The sequence below is a fragment of the Genypterus blacodes genome, unplaced genomic scaffold, assembly GCF_046128005.1.
Source record: "Genypterus blacodes isolate CSIRO-AG114 ecotype Tasmania unplaced genomic scaffold, CSIRO-AGI_Gbla_v1 ptg000156l_1, whole genome shotgun sequence".
Lineage (NCBI taxonomy): Eukaryota > Metazoa > Chordata > Actinopteri > Ophidiiformes > Ophidiidae > Genypterus > Genypterus blacodes.
Genome location: NW_027466957.1, coordinates 6,074,333 through 6,095,640, shown reverse-complemented (window position 1 = coordinate 6,095,640; position 21,308 = coordinate 6,074,333). Strand labels below are relative to the sequence as shown.

General features: G+C 41.9%; 1 protein-coding gene across 1 annotated transcript; it reads left to right on the top strand.

Annotated features, from left to right (window-relative positions):
• Window positions 1-1,674: 1,674 nt before the first annotated feature.
• frmd4bb (FERM domain containing 4Bb) lies at window positions 1,675-19,870 on the top strand. Its single transcript, XM_076166948.1, has 23 exons — window positions 1,675-1,834; window positions 9,399-9,464; window positions 9,877-9,971; window positions 10,083-10,175; window positions 10,349-10,433; window positions 10,770-10,826; window positions 10,936-10,958; window positions 11,694-11,777; window positions 11,956-12,021; window positions 12,357-12,414; window positions 12,502-12,588; window positions 13,961-14,037; window positions 14,195-14,333; window positions 14,427-14,568; window positions 14,811-14,944; window positions 15,080-15,196; window positions 15,805-16,033; window positions 16,148-16,201; window positions 16,319-16,454; window positions 16,673-16,840; window positions 17,240-18,024; window positions 18,746-18,884; window positions 19,546-19,870. The coding sequence occupies exons 2-23, from the start codon at window positions 9,399-9,401 to the stop codon at window positions 19,580-19,582; spliced, it is 2,871 nt and encodes a 956-aa protein (XP_076023063.1). The 5' UTR covers window positions 1,675-1,834; the 3' UTR covers window positions 19,583-19,870.
• The last annotated feature ends 1,438 nt before the right edge of the window (window positions 19,871-21,308 follow it).

Below are 21,308 nucleotides of genomic sequence, written 5' to 3'. Positions count from 1 at the left end.
AAAACATTATCTGTTCGTCTTCTTCCTCGATACCCTAATTCCCTGAATGTATTGAGATTCTAGCTTGCCATTAGCTATAGAATAATATTTCTAATGAGGGCAATAAGGGTAATGAGGGAATCTTATTCTTTTGTTAACAAGGGCATATTCCTGTAAGGAGGAGGCTCACTGGACAGATGGTTTTGGGGCGCTTAATGAGATACTTATTCATGTCTGATGTCAGAAGTACAAGAGCAGGGGGGTGGGGAAGCTCCTCTCTCTCTACACGCTACAGCATTTACTGTAGGCTGAGGGTACAGCGGCAGGGCAATAGCTTCATCCATAATTTTTGCAACAGATAAATACAATATACAGAATGTCAGGTTATCCACCACCATCTACTACCTCAATCGTTGAGAGAACATGATTCTGTTATTTGGCAAGTTTAGAAAAGAAGCTATCTTTGCGTCTACCTCCAGAATAACAGTAAAGAAAATGCTAAATATTTCAGTGGCACCGTGACTCCTAACCTAGACTGAATATTACATGTGAAACACACACCAATTATCTGGTTTAACAGTCTTGTGTCTTCTGTATTGTAAATGTCAAAGGAGGTTATCAGCTACGATCAGCAAACTGATGGATTTCACGTATACCAACATAATTGTTAAGTTGTTAAGTTAAACACTATGTCCTGAGTTTTAATGAACTAATCATGTTTCAGAATTTGCAAAATGACCCTTAAGCGTGAAACAAACATCCAATTATTTCATTGGTGGTGAAGTTCTCATTATTCAGCCTGGAGTGGATGGATTTTGTTGCAGCTGTGTTGTGTCTGTGTGATCGTTTCCTTACGAAAACCAAAGATGTTTCCTGTGTCAAAGGTTATTTGTTAGATTACCATTTTCCTGTTGTTGCCATTTGTCTCAGGATAAACTGCATCCTGTGCAACAGGTCACATTTTTCACTTTCACAGCTCTATATAGCTGACTATGATAAAAAAACAAAACCTCTAACTCAGGCAAAAACACACAGAATCTCATTGTTCTGTCTTCTTTCGATTAGGCCCTGAAAAGACATTAACCTGGCAACCTGAAAGAAGGTGTTCAGTTGCTACAAAGTTACAGAACGGATTATTCTGTTGATTATGAGTTAAAAGAAAAGCAAAATGAGTTGTGAAGTTGCTTACTATGCCAAAATCCCTTGATCATTTTCTGTTGATTAATCAATAATTTCCACAGCAATCTTGTATAACAGGAAAAAGTAGAACTAGAATAGACTCAGCTCTCTATATGCTTTAATGATGTAAACTATAAACTCTCTATTGATCACAAAAAAAGGAAAGAGTATTATGTTGTGTCGTTGCAGTCTTATTTTGCAGCAATTACGTTCGTCTGTGCTTGAGATGGCAAATAAACATAATGATCATAAAGCATATGCTCATAACTGTCATGCTGGCTGTACACCTGTAACGCATTATGGATGGAAGTGATGGATGCAGGCAGCATATATCGCTCATGCTTTGTCGCCTGTGTGTGTCTCTCTCTGTGTGAGTGTGTGAGCCACGCCGGCCGGCAGCTGCTGGATGGGAGGGATGGAGGGTGGGGGGGCTGAGGAGGGTGTGTGTCTCTCACATAATAGCCGGCGGGGTGAAGGCGTGGTGAGTGTGGTTCAATACGAGGCGAGTGTGCTCTGTAGTAGTACCGGAGGATGAGGGCGGAGAGCGGCTGCACGGTGTCTCCCCTCCCTGGCGCATCCAGCCCGGGTGAAAGCTGAACGGGTCATCGATGTGCGGGGAAAAGCACCGGCTTATCAATAACCTAAGATCGGGATCTAAGCGTCGGGGAGCTGAAAGGTAAGGAGATACAACCGGGGGATGGATGGAACGGATGCATAGATTCATCCACCCCCCCCCCCCATCCAACCCCGCCTCTGTGTGCGCTCAGGGCGGACAAAGTAGACCGAGCCGTGCGCCCATGTGATCGGTGAGAGGATCAATGGAGCACCGTTCGTATCGCCGCCGCCTGCTGCGTCTCCTGCCCGGGAACACGCCTGCTGCTCGCCTTGACACATTTGTGTAGTCATGGGGCTTAGGTGGATAGCAGCCACGTACAGTAGCCCACAGTCATTGTTCTCTCTGCTCAGTGGCCCACTAGGCATGTCTCTTACATAGGCTACTGTAGTGCTGTGTGTGTGTTTGTGTGTTTGTGTGTTTGTGTGTATGTGTGTGTGAGTGGACATGCAGTTTATTATCTATTTGATGTATGTGAACATAGAAGCAGACACACCAAAGCTTACACATGTGCCGGGTGTACCTATTTTGGAATTGTGACTTGGTGAATATTGAAGCAGCTGGTGCATGAATCATCATTCTTGCCTTTTCAAATGATTCATTTCGCACCACTGTGAATATGGCTGCCCAGGCAAATAACCTGCAGTAATAGTGGACATTTTGTTGCTATATACGTGTGTTATCTGCACCGCCTGTGCTGGTTTATGATGCTGTTTGGCTTATGTCTGACTGTGGTGACACAACATGGATTTACAGGGACTACTTGTGGGCCTAATGGCTTCTGGATGCAGGTAACAACAAGCAGTATTATGACCTTCTTCCTCTCCTACTTCTTCTCCTACATCTTCTTAATGTGGAGGTCTGCAGCCATCACCATCTTGTAGACACTTCTAGAACAGTGTTTTTGTATTACAGCCACAGACATTTATTGCATATTTGACTTGCTGCTCTTATCAGGGCCTGTTTCCAGTAGACAGCAGCTGTTTCCATACACAAACAAGCTGTGATAAGCCCACTGTACCCTACCTGCCAATAACCACATGGCAGATGTTATGACAAGCTGGTAAGTTCCTCTTTTTTAGTGATACCTAAGATAGGAAAGGCGAATATTAGACTTCAGATAGACTTTAGACTTAGATTCATCAGAACGATAGAAACATGATGCCACTATTATTAGATACTAATCAGTCAGTTGCATGTAGGCAATTCTTTACCAACAAATGAACTGAAATGTCTGATCTATTGTCAGGAATGTGTGTCAGTCAGCTTGTTTTGGGGTTCCTCTGCTACCAAGTACTGGAAATTGTTCAGTTATGCTTCAGGTTTTGTTGTTGTTCTGGAAAACAAGGGCGCAAACTGGAAAAGCCCGACACTGACCTGCTGAGATCATGAGAGAGGTGAAGGAAGAGACCTACAGCGTCTGGGTGTATTTAAAGCATCAGACATTGTAAACAGGAATTGCTAGTGTGGCATTTGCTCCTGTTTGACACTTGTGTACAGTGTGAAATGTGGCTTCCCCTCCTATCTGTTGGAGAGGATATCCTATGTCATTTACTACTACAGCAGACTCCTCTGTCGTCAGAAGTCCCACTTATAACTTAAACAAACTCCCACAGTTCTGAAAACAGAGTCAAACTTGACACTGCACACGGTTCATTGTGTCTTCTTTGTTTGTCATAATGAGACCTAAACGATGTAAAGATGCTTCATTATCTGTTGATGCTGTGCAGTGTATCAGCACTCAGTTGGCAACTCTCCATTTAGGAACCAAAGCCTCCTGAGAGTCTAATCAGAAATGCACTAAACACAAATACATAGATAGATTGATTGATCGGTAGATAGAGAGAGAGGGAGAGGGAGAGGGAGAGAGATCTATTTTTGGATGTATGTTTACACAGAGAAAATTAATGTTAGAACATCTAATGAAAACCTTCAGCAGAGAAATAACACTCACTGAGGCAGGTTTCAGTAGTAATAACTTGAATAAACACAAAACCAGCCCGACCATTTCTGTTAATCACGTGTGTATGATCCTGGAGCCACAGGCAGTCTGATTTTTAAAGTCCACATTTTGTAATGTCCCGGTTTCCATTTTCTCTGCTGGTTCACCTCTGTGCTTCAGCACCTTTTCCCTGTGGCTCTGCAGAAAGTCACTGCAGTTCTTCTTAATGAAGGTCTGCAGTTTCCAATATGAGGACTGTCAAAGAGGGCTGACGTGATAAAACAGGAAACAGGGCTCTCAAAAGTGCAAATGCAAACAGACATGTAAGTGTAACCCGAATACGGCAAATTTGCGATCGGTAGCTGTTTGATCAGCAGCTTTCCTTCTTTTCTCTCTTCTCTCTTCTCTCTCTGTCTTTGCATTGTCAAGACCTGACTCCCAAATCCTCACTCTTATGCTCCATTTCGGTGAGATCTCGCTTCAGCTGAGTTACCTCCTGTTTGAAGATCTTTATGACATCAGCATCCAAAGTGGAAGACCTGGGTGCCCTCTTGAAGCATCTCCTCATTCTGATTGATCTCATGAGAATAGCCTCTGGATTGTTCTTTGGCTCACTTTCAGTTTGCTCCACGCTACATGTTTTTGCATAGCAAATAGTGTTAGGCATATTTTTGAGAGTTTTACCCCACAAAATTGCTTCTCCTGCCATTTCAAAGTTTCAGGGTTTCCTCAGACAGGAAGATTGTGAGCTGTTCCAAGGGCTCTCAGTATTTCAGTAAAAATGGTTACAGTCAAGCACCTGACCCTCGCATGCTTTTCTGTGGTGCTATTTGAACCAGATGGCCCATGCAGAGTATTTAATATTGTGTAGCTCAGTGACTCTGGTACGGTATGGTATGTTAGTGAGGGAGAGGAAGAGAAGCTCAAAAGATGAAGAAGAAGTGAAAACGATCTTTATTGCCATGGTACATTTGAACAAAATGAAAACTACAGCCATGCTACACCCTGTAGATATCTCTCTTGTCTCTGTACACTTAGAAAAAGCTGCACATATATTAACACCTAAACACTATACACAGTATACATCCATCCACACAAAATACACAATATAAAGACATGTCACTCACACATACTATGTACACCATATTCATTAGATACACATTAAATCTGGAATGTGCACATAGGCTGATCTATTCAAGCAAACATCCAGCATATACAAACATTCAATGAAACCCTGCTCCTTAGGGCCACTTTAGATTTAAAACGCTTAATACTCATGGGCCTGACTGCTTATGGATAAAAACGTTTTTTAGAACGTGCGGTATGTGTCCTCATACTTGGATTGCTTCTGGCAGATGCCGGAGGGAGGGGTTGGGGGAGGTTGTGATTATAAGTGATGACCTGGGTGTGTGCGGTCTTTGATAATGCTGAGCGCCCTCTTCCTGCATTGACTGGAACACATCTCAGAACACTGTGACGGGTCAACTCCAATTATTATAGAAGGCAATTTGACAACTTTCTCGCCAAACGGCTTTTGCTGGACTTCTGAGTCACTAATCGGCACATGTAACCCTTACTTTACTTAACAGACTACTACAGCAATAGTTCGTGTCCTTTTCCAAGTGGAAACGAGGATAACGAGGACACAATACTGCATGATGACATCATTCTCATGAATCACTCTCCCATGAAGGTGTATGCCTCCGTTACATAAAACGGGTATTATCTTCTATCAAAATATTACCCAAAGTAATTTTTGTAATATCCTGGCCCTCAATGTGTTTCCTTGATATCACAAGCAGCCAGATTTGTTCTCTTTGGGAGATGACGGCACGCAGATAACATTTGACCACTGACAGCATGAGTCATGATGAGATATCTGATCGGGGAGATAAGCCCGAGCCATATTCCTCAGCCCACCATCTCTGCACAGCTCCTAACACGCTCTCTACTCAGTAATTTTACCTTCAGCATTTTCCTCAGTGTGGGTGTAGTATATTTGGTCTAATAATACACATGCTAATTAAACATGCTGGCAACAGGGATTCTGTAAGAGAGCTAAGACGACTTACCTTCATACTGTAATAACGGCAGAACATTTCACATATCACTTACCTCAAACTGTGCCTGTTTGAAACAAAGGGGGCTGAAGTCACCATCATCTCTGCAGGCCCCTGTGTCATTATCAGTCAGGGTCAGATGTCAGAGATCACTTACATCAGCTACACAGAGGAAGATCTAGTCATTGCACTTCCATTGGTGTCATATCATCACATAGTGACTGTATGTTCTAATACTCTCACAATATCTTTGATAGTGCAGTGTAGGAGTGAGGAATATTTCATTTTGGTTACTGTGGGTGAATCCATCGATCGCTCAAGCTTGCCTTCCTATTCAGTCGCGGAGAAATGGATGTTTCTAATTACAATAATCAGTACAGCAATGAGTGCACATTTCCAAAAGAATTTAGATTCAAAAGGCAAAGAAACTGAGGTTGAATAATTGGGGATCCAGTACAAGGCAATTCTAGGTTTGTGAGATAAGAGTGGGTGTGTCCAGAAGAACATGTGAGCTCAAAGAGCCGACACTGGCTGTGTGTGTGATACCACCTTCATCAATAATGCATGAAAACGGGAAACTGAGATAAGACACACAGCAGTCTGGACATGGCATTTAACCACTGTGATGTGTTAAACTCACAGCATAACACAAATGACACAGTCATCTATTTGCACAAATGTCATCTTTATGTAGTGTTCCAGCTTATAAGGGCAATATGTTTCACTGCTAACATAAAAATGAGCTCACCCTATATGTCAGCTGCTTTCTTTTAATGTTATTTCTTTGATAACATTACCATCACCGGGCCTCAAACAAACATGGTTACTCCTTCCGTTACCATCAGACAGACACATCTGCGCCTCCCACTAGACTCTACAGGGATATTTCACAGTAGCGCACTATAATAAGCGTATATTAGCCAACCTCAGGCTCCAGACCGCAGCCCTGCAGCACCCTGCGGCGCACTTCTCAAAAAGCGCCTGTCCAGTCTCTCGAGGGACAAACACAAAGACTGACATTTCTTTCATCTTTTCCCTCTGTGTCTTTTTTAACATGCAGGTTCAGTGCTGGTCTTAACCCCACGGGTCCGAGGCCCAGGTTTTTATTGAGGTTGAATAGCTTGTGTTTGGTTGACTAGGCAGCGCTGTCTGATGTTCTGTGATGAAAACCACCAACCCAGAGACCCACACAAGCACAGCAATGGCTGTCAAATGAAGGTTGAAATGAAGCCCAGCTGTGCATTTGTTGTTAGAGTGTGTACATAAGTTTCAGATTACAGCCGCTACAGATGTTGGGTCAACTGGAAGTGATTTTTTTGTTCGTGTCTGGAGTGACAAATGCTTTTCTGTGAGTCACTGGTGAGAATCTGTGGGGTTAGTCAGGGTCATTTGATGTCTCAGTGTGGTATAAATAGCAGTTCTGTAGATTCCTTACAATTGTGCCTCATTATCACACTCATTTGATATATTACAAATACAAATCATCCCAGCTGAACGTCTCCTCTGCTGAGTGAATGACTCAATCTGTCAATGCCTCAGTAGTGATTACTTGTTTAAGATGCCCTTTTCTCCCTTTGAACCCTTCCCCTCACAGAACAGAACTAATCCCTGCACCATCTAGTGGTCAGCACCTGTACATGCCAGTCTGGAATAATGAAATGTGTATTACAGGGACAAATTATGTGGCCTCACCATGACTTAATCAGATTCAAACCAATATAATGATACTTGTGGTGGTCACAAGCAACCACACTCAAAAATAATTGGATTTATTGAATGTGGGCTTTTAATTTAGGTCATGGAAGAGGATTTATAGCTATGGAAATAGGGAAGAGGCATTATTCAGAGGTTGTAATTGACAAAGTGGTCATTAAAACAATATAGATGGAGTAATTTAAAGGAGTGATTGGCTATAGGAGCATACAGGAAGCAATTTGTTTAATCATATCTTGTTGCATGAATAAATGTGATATGGTATGTGTCAGTCACTTCCTAAATTCCTAAATCCGTTTATAATCAAATAGTTCTTTTCAGATTGTTCACTTAACATGTACAGGAAACTGCAGAAAAGAGAAATCTGATATCTGCGTTTAAACCCACTCAGCACACAGAACGCTGTGTGGATGAAATGTAGCTCTAAATTTTCTCAGCAAATAAAAACCATATTAGTTCACAATGTAGTGTTTCACTTATTTAGATTGGAGCCAGCTGGAGTGTTCATTAACACATCCCATGTTTGTAAGGGCTTAAGAAAGCAGGAAACTCTAAACTGAAAGGCTGTAGTCTGGAGTCTGACCCAGACTGCCCTAATTTGGTCAGCTCTGGCTGCTGTTCAAAGTGTCACTGGACCTGGATAGGGCCTGGCTGCTCCGTGTCACTAAGTAATGGGAAAACGAGTTGCTTGCAGCGCTCAGAAGAACAGTACAGAATTTGATGGTCCGGATCCATAAGGAGAGGAGAGTTTTAATGAAAGGATGAGGTCTTGCCAGGGATGCATCCACACCTGCACCCTCCCTGGAGACGTCTACCAGGTACAGCAGCCAGCCGCTCGGGTTAAAAGTCGCGATCATCCTCATTCTGTCAGAGGAAGAGTTGGATTGAGGCTTTGAGTGTTTCTGAAGTGATTTTGTAGAACTGATTAACCCAATTCTGTCATTTTTCGGTGGTCAGTTGATTTATCAAGTTTAGTGTGACCTACTCAGTCAACCTGATTGTGTCACAGGGAGCATTGTTTGATGATTTGGGCTAGAGACATTTTTCACAATTATGCAGACCTGTGGCTTCTGGGAATGAGAAAATTGGATTTCATGGGTTGGGATTTCAGTCTGAATCAGATATGGACTTTGCTGCATCAGTGTTTTACTCTCCTGGGTGAAAATGTGACACACTAGTAATATGTCGAAATTTGTTTACTCAAATAGGGAAAAGTCACTGAAAGGGTAAATGTGAAAACACTCAAAATCCAAGAGTCCTTGGTTTGGTTACCATGGCAATCAACCTTGATACAATGGCATTATTGTCATTATTAATGTTACAGCGCCAGAGTTGCTGTTTTTTTCTTTAAAAGGATCTCGCTTGCTTGATCTCTTGCTACCCAGGCTCTTTATTGACAATAGCTGCTGTGTAAAAAGAAATGCTTGTTTACCCATGATCTTTGTCTCAGCTTTATTTACTTTACAAGGACTTCGTACAAAACACCTCAGGCTTTCTTTGTTAGGCTGGAAATTCTTCATCAATTCAGTCACTGAATGGGAAATGGACAATTGTGGTAACTTTGGGATTAGGAGCTAAATATTTATATTATTCGTTCTCGCTGATTTCCTGCTTTCATGTGCCATCATTAAAAAAATCTGTTCATTCTTGATCATTGTTGAGATATAATAAAGCAAGCAATTTAAAAAAAGATTTAATCAATTAATTGCTTAATGAAAAATACCATTAGTTGCAATCTATTCTGTATCGCGCGCTTCTACGGTGCTGAAGAATTATCATGAAACAGGACTTGATGTCATTCCCCTTTGTTGTGAGGATCGAAACCAATTTAATTCTATTTATATCGTTAAAGTTTGGTCGCAATTATAGTAATTTGTGTCACAAACCTTTTACATTCTTCTTCCGCCTGTAGATGGCTGACGGCAGATTGTGCCAAGTGCAGCTGCTGGATGACAGGAAGCTCGAGCTGCTGGTTCAGGTAGGAAATGTCTGACATGAAAACAATAATGTGTCAGAAATATGAAATGGGATACACACCATGTACTTAGAAGTAAATTTATTCCAAAATGTGTCAAAAAGGGACATTTGGAAGGTATTGTGTTCTTCATCAAATGATAGGGCCGCAGGTTGTCTTCCTAACTAAGAACACCCTTAAGCAGAGTGGTCTGTGGTAAAAGCCTAGCGGACATCGCACCTAGAAGTGTCCTTGAGCGAGACATTTAATCTTTGCAACAGCTGTCTAATTTGAGAATCACAGAATGTGCTCTAGACAAGATTAAAGGTGTATTGCTGCAATATGAAATCGAACTTCCTGGTTTGCCGCACCTGTTGTTATGGCTTACAGAAGGTTTCCTACTAACTAACTGAGCAAATATGATCTTACTCCACAGCCAAAGCTGCTGTCATATGAGCTGCTCGACTTGGTGTCCTCACATTTCAACCTCAAAGAGAAGGAATACTTTGGACTATCGTTTATTGATGACAAGTATGTAAATGTTACCTTTAGTTCTGCAGTACTGTGAATATTTATGGTGTTTACCTATGCAGATATAAACCAAAACATCTTTCTGACACGTTGTTTTATTTGCTGTTGCAGTGGTCTGTGTAAGTGGTTGCAGATGGACCGCAGAGTTCTCGATCATGACTTTTCAAAGAAGTCTGGGCCCATTGCCCTCAACTTCCTGGTCAGGTGAGGCTTCATCCTAATCATGTAATGTACATGCCCTCCAACAGGGAGCAGTGTAATACTTTGAAGTTACCTGATTGAGCTAACAACAGTTAATTTTGTCTTTAAAATATATGTTATATTTTTGAAAGATTATCTCAATGTAATCATTACTTTGTCGTATGAATCATCCATAGGTTTTATGTGGAAAGCATAACACAGCTTAAGGACATCATAACGGTGGAGTTATTCTTCTTGAATGCAAAATCTGCAGTCTACAATGTAAGTGTCTGTTTTTCTAAATGCATTCTGCTAAATATTGTTCCTCAGAAGGTCAGAGTCCCCGATGATTCACCGTCTCTGGATGGTTGCAGTGCTCAGCTCAGCAGACAATGGCCTCAGGGCTGTTTTGTCTCTGCTGGATGGAATGGGAAGCAGACAGTTTAAGAAACTGCACAAACAATAGGGTTCAGTTAGAGCATGAGCCAAGGTTATTGCAGGGTATTAATCGAAATGGACCAGACGTTCTCTTTTCTCTAGAATCATTTGCCCATAATACAATGGACTTTTCAATTATTACTCATATTAAAATGTTCCTGTTGATCCTTTATGTTTCAGGGGGTCATAGAAGTGGAAAGTGAGAATGTCTTCAAATTAGCTGCAAATGCTTTGCAGGTTAGTGCCTCTGATAGCATATGAGTCATATGAGTGTATTAATTGTTGCCACCAAAATGATATGATATTCATGTTAGTGTGTAATATAATAATATGTTTTTGTCACTAGGAGGCAAAGGGAGACTACACAAGGTAAGAGCACATTATCAGCTAGTAAGAAGTATTTAACAGCAACAAGACAAAGTTAATAGTGAGCAAAGACGTTCAATAGGTCATCTGTTTCTCCACAGTGCAGACAACAAAAATCAATCACAGGGTTGTGTGTGGCTCGCCACAGAGTGCTGAAAAGCTTGCACCAGTCAACTAATGAATCTCATGGTGCTGATAGAAGCTCAGTCTAGCAGAGCAGGGATACACTGCAGAGCCACTCTAAACGTAACTGTGTTTAACAAAGCTGCCTTTGCATAGTGTTCATGTAAGATACCAGGGCGAACACCACAGGTCTTTGTGCATATTGCCACCTGGATTTAACAAGCTGATGAAGTGGGATAGAGGAATATGGCCATCTTTGTTCGTTGTGCATTGTCTGCACCTGACTGAGCTGAAGACGTGATGATGAGCATATATTTTCACTCTAAGAGTTAAAGAATTTTTTGTTGCTGTGGCAAGAATCACTGATGGTATATGAAGCGCCCCCTGGTGGTAAATTAAAGCTGAAATCATTGAAAATTATATTATTGTGGCAATTTATTTACAAATATTATTGCCTTCATTAAGAAATTCTGCTATATTTTTTTAAATAAAGTAGATAGAACAGCCTGTCTCATCTGCTGTACACTCAGTACTGAGTTGATAGTACCACTGAATAATTGCAAATTATCTTTCCAGATGAAATACTTTACTTTAAAAGTATTTTTTCTGTTTCAGTGATGAACACACTCGAGCTGAGCTGAAGAAACTCCCAACTCTGCCCACCAAAGTGCTAAAGGAGCATCCATCATTCGCATATTGGTACGTTTATTTGTAATGTTGACTGTCCTTATGCCCTTTCTGTCTGTCTGTGTGACCCCCAAAAGGCTTTCAGTAAGCCTAAACCCAGCACAGTGCATCTATCATACAAATGAAAAGCCATGTAATGCACAGTTGTTTCAAATAGCAATATGGGTTCCTTTTTTATCTGACATTACAGTGAAGATCGAGTGATTGAATATCACAAACAGCTGAAGGGAGTCTCCCGAGGACAGGCCATCGTGCAGTGAGTATGAAAAAAATAACATGTACTTGCCGCAGCTTGTTCACCCGCAGTGATGAGAGGAATATTGTTTTACCTTAACTTCATTAATCTTCCTTTCACCTCTATGCTCCCCTCTCAGTCTATCTCGATCTTTGGCGCTGCTTTTCTCATCGTCTGACAGAAATCAATAGCTCCTCTTCAGTTCCTGGCTGCCCAGTGAATCATTGTGAAACACTCGGCAGAGATCAAATTCCCATTCCCATCTTTTAAAGTGCCAAGGCTTGTTTCCAGGATAACTACATGCAGATGTTAAAAAGAAACTGGATTTTTAATATCTATTTTTTTTATTATTCCAGGTATTTGACATTAGTGGAATCATTGCCCACGTATGGTGTCCATTATTATGAAGTTAAGGTAACTCTTCCACAGTGATTAATGGGAAACGACAGCTGTTGGGCCTGAATGTGTGTCAGCCATTTAACTACTTTTCTTGTCTCACAGGACAAACAAGGGATCCCATGGTGGCTCGGAATAAGCTACAAGGGCATCGGCCAGTATGATTTGCAGGACAAATTAAAACCACGAAAGGTAAATGACTACGCTGTTCTTTCTGCTTCACTTATCTGCTGTTGGGGTGTGGACATGATGGCACGGGGAAATGGATAAAGGTTGCTGTTGTTACACACACTGCACGGTGATTCACCAGCTTGAATTCATGCATCATCTGTTCCGCTCCAGCTGAGTTTGGGACTCAGCTGCAGGAGTCTTGGCCAGACTTGAAGATTTGGAGCAAAGTTGAGAGAGATCTTGTATTATTTCAGCTCATACTGTTCTAGGAAAACTGACGCGGCTCTGCTTGTTAACAGGAAAACTTAAAAAATGATTACCTCACTGGTTCACACCTCAGCCTCACTGAGGTGTGAAGATTTTGAGAATCATATGCATAAACCTGCTTTGCTTGTTCTGTCGGTGTTTGTTTTCGTTTGGCGTGTTGATCAGAGAAAACACCCATGTGAGTCTTCTGTCAGCTATGTTGTTAAGTTTGTCACTTACAGCCTGTGCCTGCACAGCCTGGCACAGAAGTCCAGGTTTTAAACAGAACAAGATAAAGGCGATTCACTACAACTATCACCTGTGTCAGATTGTGAAATCTGCTCCTGCAATATTCCAAAATTGTGCAAGCTGGTTGTGAGCATTTGTGTGGTCTGGAGAAGAGAGGAGGGAGTGAGCTGGTGATGTCAAAGCGAGAGGGGATGGATCTGGGCGTTATCCTGCATGTTCTGGAAATACCTGAGGGGACAAGTCAGGAGCTGACAGGAGAGAGCGCAAAGTATGGGTTTGTGTTGACAGCAAAGCTACAGAGGATTTGAAAACTGAGGGAACGAGATTGATATGTGCTGGTGAGTGCTGGATGCTATACTTCTAATTATGCTCTATCTGGAAAGTAAGATTTTCCGAAAGAGACATTTTTGATCAGTCAAAATGTGTTCTTTTGTTTAGTTTTACAGGCGTCATTAGCATGATCACTCACTCATTTTCACAATGTATCTTGTCCGATCATACCCGACATAGTGACATAATAGATTCCCCGAAGCACCACAGGTAATATCGGCACTTCCATTATTGTCTGTGTCAGGCTGCTTAAGGGGCTTCGTCTGGTGTCTCATTCAGACTTCGTTGAGACACACAGTGACTCAGTGACCGATCGTGATTGTTCATATGTGGCTGTTGTCAGTGAGCACCTGGGTAGCACAGGGATGGATGTTGTGTGTCTCTTTCCAACACCTGCTTTATTACAGACTTGGCACGCTTGGCGGTCCAGACTTTAATGACAGTTCACGTTCTCAGACTTATTTGATGACTGTGGTTGAGGCACGGGAGCCAAAACCACCCGCTGCACACAACTTCTTATGATTTATGATAGATTTACAGATTTTTTTCTTCTTGACTTTACTTTCAGTTGTACCAGTGGAAGCAACTTGAAAACTTGTATTTCCGGGAGAAGAAATTTGCCGTCGAGGTTAATGATCCACACAGGTAAACAGTGGAAAAAATTATCATTGTACATGTATTTGACTTTATCGTTCTTTTAATTTCCTTTCAGCATTTCTGTCTAAATTGATTTGTTTATTCATCGTTGCAACCAACTGTCTAAATGTGATTTGTTCGTTTCTTGGTGTGTCTCTTGCAAAAGGAGGGCAGTGACCAAGCGCACATTTGGGCAGACGGGCCTTCTCATCCACACATGGTATGCAAGCCATTCCCTGATCAAAACCATTTGGGTCATGGCTATTAGTCAGCACCAGTTCTACTTGGACAGAAAGCAAAGCAAAGTAAGTACTTCAAGTTATAATACTCGCTTGTTTAAAAACCAAAGCTGGGCATAAAAAAAATCTTTATTTCCATTGCACATGTTTATCTTTTAGGGTAAATTAGTCACAGCAAGAAGTGTGGAGGAAATCGCCATGGAACTCACAGAGCACAGTGGGTCAAAAATAACCAGGCTGGGAGACACAGGACTGAAGAATAACTTCATAACAGCCAGCAATGGGAGCCTGGTATCCACAGGTTGGTCATTATTACACAGGTTATGTGTTTGCACTGACCTGTTAGTGATAAACACTAAGCTGTTTATGGTTTTAAAAGTGAAGCCAACATACTGAACCTTATCACCTCCACTGGCAGAGGAATTGTAATATGATAATACAGCAGTTCCAACGAGGATAAATTATTAGGATTGTGTTGGTACTTTGCCTTGTGCTGGGGAAGATGCATGAAAATAGAAAATATTCACTAAATCCTTTTCACAGGTTCAGCAGATTCTGAAATGAGCGAGGAGCAGAAGAAAGAGAAACTGTCTGAGCTGAGAAAGAAAGAGCAGGAGATCCAAGACATTTTGACCAAGAAAACAAAAGAGCTGAAGAAGATTTGCCTGAGAGAGGCGGTAAGAAATGCATTTTTCTGAAACCGCTGCACTCTTCATTATTCTGCTGTGAACCTGTCTGACCATTAGATCAATATTTTCTGCAGCTGCTTTCAGTTCATCTAAATGTCAAGTTGGGGTTTGTTCTGTTTTCAGGAGCTTACTGGGAAGCTGCCAAAGGAGTATCCCCTGTCTGCCGGGGAAAGACCCCCTCATGTCAGGCGACGAGTGGGCACTGCTTTCAAGTTAGATGACCTTTTTCCTTACAATGAGGTCTGTACTAACCTGATGCCGCAGAAGTACATGCTCCATTTAAATTTGCTTATACAGTATGGTTGGTACAGTAGTGTTTGTACAAAGCTGACATTTGCAGGATATGACAGTATCACATGCATGTTCATTTGGGAATGACATCAATAGTGTGAAGGGATTTACGGGTTTATTCTTCAACCGTGGTCCTTTTGGTGGCCCTGGTCCAACAGCAAGTTTTCAGTCCAAGTTATTTATACTTGGTTACCATGGAAACTGCTCGGTCATAATCGGGTACATAGTGGCAGAACCACATGACTTCTTTGGAGGTAACTTAAAAGGGAAATAAATCATGGTGTCATACATTATTATATGTTAATAATATGTGATTATATACAACACTGTATTTATTGGGTGTCATTTCCACCTTCGAGTTTGTGTAATGTTAGATCTGTCACATTTACGTGGAAATCTGATCTGTCCTTGACAATGAAGGATAGTGGCATTTGTTTCTTTTCAAACATTTATGCAACAAAATGGACCATTGATGAGGCATACCCCACATATTTCTGAATACTTATTGCTCAACATTATCTCTGAGGATTTTTGTATTGTATTTATATTTGCTCAAGGATCCCTATCTACGGAACCTGGAGAGCAGGTTTGCCCTTCAGCAAAAGATTGTGGAGGCAGCGAAGAAGCTTGCAAATGAGTCGGAACTGTGCAAAACAGTCAAGAAGAAGAGGAGGAGAAACTGTTTGGATGCCATGCACAAGCTGCAGCAAATAGAGGATGAGATGAACCAGTACAGAATTAAGAAGGGGAAAAAGCCCACCCAGCGAGCCTCAGTGATCATTGCAGGTAAGGTGCAGATTGACTCCAGGTCATAAAGCCATCAATGCCACTGTAACTACATCAGTGAACTAAAGCTATATGAACAGTTAAGAGTTATTTTGGGACGTCATCTCTCTCCAGATGAACTTGTCCGTTCAGACTGCAGCTCTTTGTCCAGTCTCCCTCTGGATGATGGTGAGTCAGACAACAACATTCTGGTGCTCTGAATTTTTTTTACCTAATACAAAAATACTGATTTGCACTTCTAAAGAATATTCAGCTTCAGTCATTTATCCATGTGTCTGTATTAAGATGACTCAGACAGTGCCAGTCAGAGGCCACGGTCGCGGTCAGTCCAAGGCTCCCCCCAGCTCAGTCCGATGCGTTCGCTGGCTGATGTGGAGAGACAGGGAATGCCGAGGGATAATCACCACAAGAACCTCAGCAGGTGAGAAAACTGATGTTGTGTTATTACCAAAGGGATTCATGTGAACTGTCACTTGTTTAACAACTTTAAGTGGAAAAGCACTTTCATTCTTGAAATGAAGCAATGATGTCATGTTTTGGCAGTGCTGATGCTATTTGCTGTGTCATGTATGCAGCCTGTCTCCTTTCCTCACAGCTCACCCATTTTTTTTATCCTCTCCTACCACCACACCCTTTCAGATTAGCATTTGAAGGCCAGGAGCCTTCACACTACTACCCGAACCCAAGTGAAGTCTCCTCCACCCACAGTAGCCCCTATAAAACCCTTCCCAGGCCTCCTAGAGATCTGCGCAGCATGCCTCCCACTCCGGTTATGACCCGCAATGCCTACAGCAGCAGCCAGCTCAGGTGTGATCACTGCTTCCCAGCGTTGCCAAACTAGAATCTAATCCTTTTCACCTACAACGACTTAACATTGACCAGAGCTATAGACTTCAATACTGGACTCTACTTTTCACCATTCACAAACCTAGAAGGCCTTGACTTAAAGACTTGAGACATGACCTTGACCTGAAAGACTGGAAAGCAGCTCTGACCATTTTTCCTGCTCCTCCTCCTCCTCCTCCTCCTCCTCCTCCTCCTCCTTCTCCTCCTCCTCCTCCTCCTCCTCCTCCTCCTCCTCCTCCTCTTCCCTGAACTCTCCCAAAACCCTAACCTGTATTCTCACAAATAAACCCCAAAAATGTCATACCATAACTGATTGTTTCCTTTTAAGGAAAAGTTAAACGTATCATGCTCCTTCTCCAGGTCAGAGGGGTCTCCTCACTGCTTCAGGCATCGCAGTGGAAGCCTCGAGTCTCAGCCACAGCTAAGGACGGACAAAGACTCAGAGAAGCCCGTGTTTATGTTGTCATCAGCCCACCGTAGCAACAGCACAGAGGCACTGGAGGATTGTTCCTCTTATACCAGTCAATCCAGTCTGGACTACTGTGGTGCTGCCAACTCCCAGTACAGTACACTGGACTCCCGAAACTCAAACATGCATCGTCTCCACAGGAAGATGGAAGTTTATGGGAATACTGGGAGTATGCCCAACTTGGTTCAGCACCATTCTGGCTGTAGTTATGCATGTGAGACCGCTTCACACTATACGCCCAGTGCCTACTATGTTGCCGGATACCCCTGTCCAGACATGGAGCCTTACGCTAATGGTGCCTATGTATATGAGAATGAAGTGGAGGGCCATTACAACGTCAACCCTTCCTACCAAATGAACGGCTATCACGGACATGACAGATACAGGCACTACAGCAGCGACCGGGCAGATAGTCTTTCCCAGAACCCCTATGCTACAGTGAGACCTCCACGTAACAGAGAGGGGCCCAGAAATGAGCTGCTGGCCAAGAACATGCAGAAGGCCCTGGTGGCGGAGCATCTGAAAGGCTGGTACCACCGCAGCAGGGGCCCCAGGGATGGAGGGAGAGGCATGATGGCTGCATATGACTGTGACAGCAGCTCTCAGCTCAGCCTGGGATACCAGACCATGCCAGCTGCCTTCAGCCACTCCAGCCGCACCACCTCCTTCTCCTCAGGTATGATGCTGACCTCTGACTCGCACTAAGAACAAGGAAAATTATACCAAGAAAGCCTCAATCAGTAAAAATGGAAGATGATGGATGGTATTAGCAATAATGAGGACGTTTGTCATATCTGTCATCTGCCAAGGAGGTTATGCCTGGCTGCCAAAGTTAAATGGGCGTGGCACTTTCCTCAAACATGCTGCAGCATACCTCATGAATGAATTAGTCTATTGTCACGAAACTTTGGGGACATGTGCTCTCATTACGTAGGTACAAAAAGAAACATCAGTCGACATGATGGTGGTAAACATTGTGTAGTAAAGATCAGTGTACAGAACACTAACAGTTCTCCATGCACTTCAAACTATAATAGTTTGGGTGGAATGTAGAATGAAGGTCTCCATATTCTACTGTCAAACCAAATTCCTCAAAATTATGAATCAGCAAAAGCGATTTGGGTAACATTTAAAGTTCGGCGGACCGGATAAATGTTATTTTATCTGTATAGAAGAAAAGAAATAATCGAATTTCCCATGTAATACTACACAATGCTACCATACATAATGATATATGCATATATCACAGTGCACTTCATGAAGTGTGCTGTAATTATTTGTTTCGCCGCAGTGATTCAAGCTGGATTTAAATGTTTCCAATAACAACACTTATAGAATTACTACTGAGCTACACTCCAACTTTAGCTGAGTCTTTTTTCTTTTTTCTATGTTCTCAGTGTCCTCAGTGGAAAGTGCAGGGAACTGGCGCAACCAACTGGCAGTGGGCCTAACAGAATACGATACACTCGACACCCCACAGCACCCTCACCATGGACCTCCTGGCTCTCCATACAATCGCAGTCCCACACACAACAGGTGAGTGCTTCCCTTTGGCCTAAAAGCTGTGGAAGCAATGGGAATAATCTTGTTTTGATTGTTTGATAGCGTCATATTTGTGATTTTAATCTTAGAGGGGTCGCCTTACGTCCTTTCTTTTGTCCTTCCTTCCTTTCCTCTTGCTTCATGATCAATGCTCGTACGTGCAGAGTTTCTCCAGAGAGCAAAGTGTCGAGGTCTGACACAATGCCTAACAAATCAGAGTCAGTTGAGGTGGTTGGTGCAGTGGCTGATAGTACAGATGAACCACCAGACAACCAGTCTAGCGCTTAATGGTGAGCAGGCTGCTTTGTGTTGTGGTGCCAGTCATCTCTGTTCTGACATTCCATCCTCACCAGTCTGTCCACTTCTTATGTAATCACATCAGCAATGTATTTATGTCCACATTTTCACGTTGTGGTCTGCAGGTTTCATGCTGTCTTGACATCAACAGTTTTGTTTGATTGTTGTTTGTGATCTGTTCAGCACCCTGCATATCTCCAGAGATGTGACTAGGAAGAAATAGAAATATACCTAAAACTGTGGCCTCTTGTTTGTTGCATTTTCATCTCTCACTCCTTTTTGTCACTTGTTCTTCCTACTATAACAGCTGAGCAATAGAAGATTTAACTGACTTATTGCTTTCTTGCTGCTTATACAGATTTCGCTTGGATGGAAGCTACATGAGCATCCGGTGAAGAGGACCAAACCAAATGTTGGCACAAATGTCATTGCCATTAGCACATGAAGAGGATGGTAAAGCTGAAACCTAGGCTGGACAGTACTATTTCCGCTGCCATAAATCCTTTTTTAGAGCTATTCTGTCTGTCGGGATAGGAGAGTCTAAACTGATCGCAGTCCTCATGTTCAAGAAACCTGTGAACACAGTGATGACACTCTTGAATGACTTTCCCATGTGCCTTGGATTCAATTGTACAGGCAGATGAGAATGAGGCAAAAATGACAAACTGTAACACGTTGCACAACCGCTGAACAACCGTTGAATTCAAGTCTACTAAACGATATAATAGATTCAACCCACGTTTCTAGTACATGTGGTAAATCCATCTTACTGCATTTCCAGTAGCTGTAGAGGTTTTACACGTGACGTCGCGGATCACGTGATGATTTGTTTATACGCCACACTGGTAGGCTAGAACTGGCTTACCACCTGTATATTGTTATATTCATGTAAGTCCCCACACACTTGGTAACCCCAGCCAGTTGGATGTTGATAATATGGGCTGCTGACGATGGCATCCCCTGCTGATGATGCCATCCCACAAAATCCCACAAAGCGATAAATCTTAGTTGAAGCATGGTGACTAAGGAGGACATTTGGCAGTGTGGCTACATTAACAAATTGTCACGGGAGGTTGTGGCGTAAGTGGAAATCCTCGATTATCTGACACAAGATGGCAAGATATTGAGTGAAAATGGTTTTCACCACACCACATGACACAAAAGTATGATTAGAATATCATGAAAATAATGCCCCAAATTTAACACAAAGCTGAAAATGTACACAAATACAACACAACATAAGAAATTAATTGGTCGTTCATTTGAGCAAACTGTGTATTAGATGAATTTGCATTTCTTTTTTTCTCTAAACTTTGAATGTATTATGTCAATATTGTTTATAGAATAATTTGTCATGGTTGGTGCCGTAATGTGTTTTAAAATGCATGTCGAGAATATCAATTTTTGATAAGAACATCAGTCTTTTTATATTAAGAGAAAACCACTGCCGTAAAACAACTCTTCATTTCTCATTTGTTTTCTTACACATTTGTACAGTCAGTGCGTAGCTATATGTTGTTAGATGTTGTCATAAAATATTTTCCATGTGGATCAAGGATGTGAATAAATACTTGTATGACACACGCACATGCCTGTCAGCAGTTTCTTCATCTGTGGGGTTTGTAAGCAACTACTCAAGTTGTGTTTATGAGTGACTGAATAAGCCTTAAATGATGTTCACTATAAAGTTTAACATAAATTACCAGAAAACACCACAACCGTTGTAAAATAAAACTGAGTTTGTGAGAGAAATAAACTATAATAATTATTTAAAAATGATTAAAATAGGAATATATTGTTGAAAATAATATAAAAGAATACAATAAATTCATTATAAATCAAATACATTTATTAAAAATCTAATTATTAGTATTACCTTTGGAGTAACTGTATACAGACAAAGGAATAGGGGATTCCAAGAACAACAGATCTGAGATGATGCCCATTCCAAACTACAGTGTTTTTATCCATGTGACTTAGCTGAATGCAGCAGATATTTTGATGAAATACTGCAATATTGAAATCCTATTCCAAAGGGTTTGTCATTGCTCATTGCTCCTGAATTTGCTAAGATTCAGAGGTGATATGTTCTAGAGAAGTCTAGAACTGAGAGTGGAGACT

Excerpts from the sequence above, each read along its gene's own strand:
- frmd4bb (XM_076166948.1), top strand. The coding sequence starts at position 9,399 with ATGGCTGACGGCAGATTGTGCCAAGTGCAGCTGCTGGATGACAGGAAG. Across the intron at positions 10,959-11,693 it reads GCAAAGGGAGACTACACAAG|TGATGAACACACTCGAGCTG; the intron begins GTAAGAGCACAT and ends TTTCTGTTTCAG. Across the intron at positions 18,025-18,745 it reads CACCACCTCCTTCTCCTCAG|TGTCCTCAGTGGAAAGTGCA; the intron begins GTATGATGCTGA and ends CTATGTTCTCAG.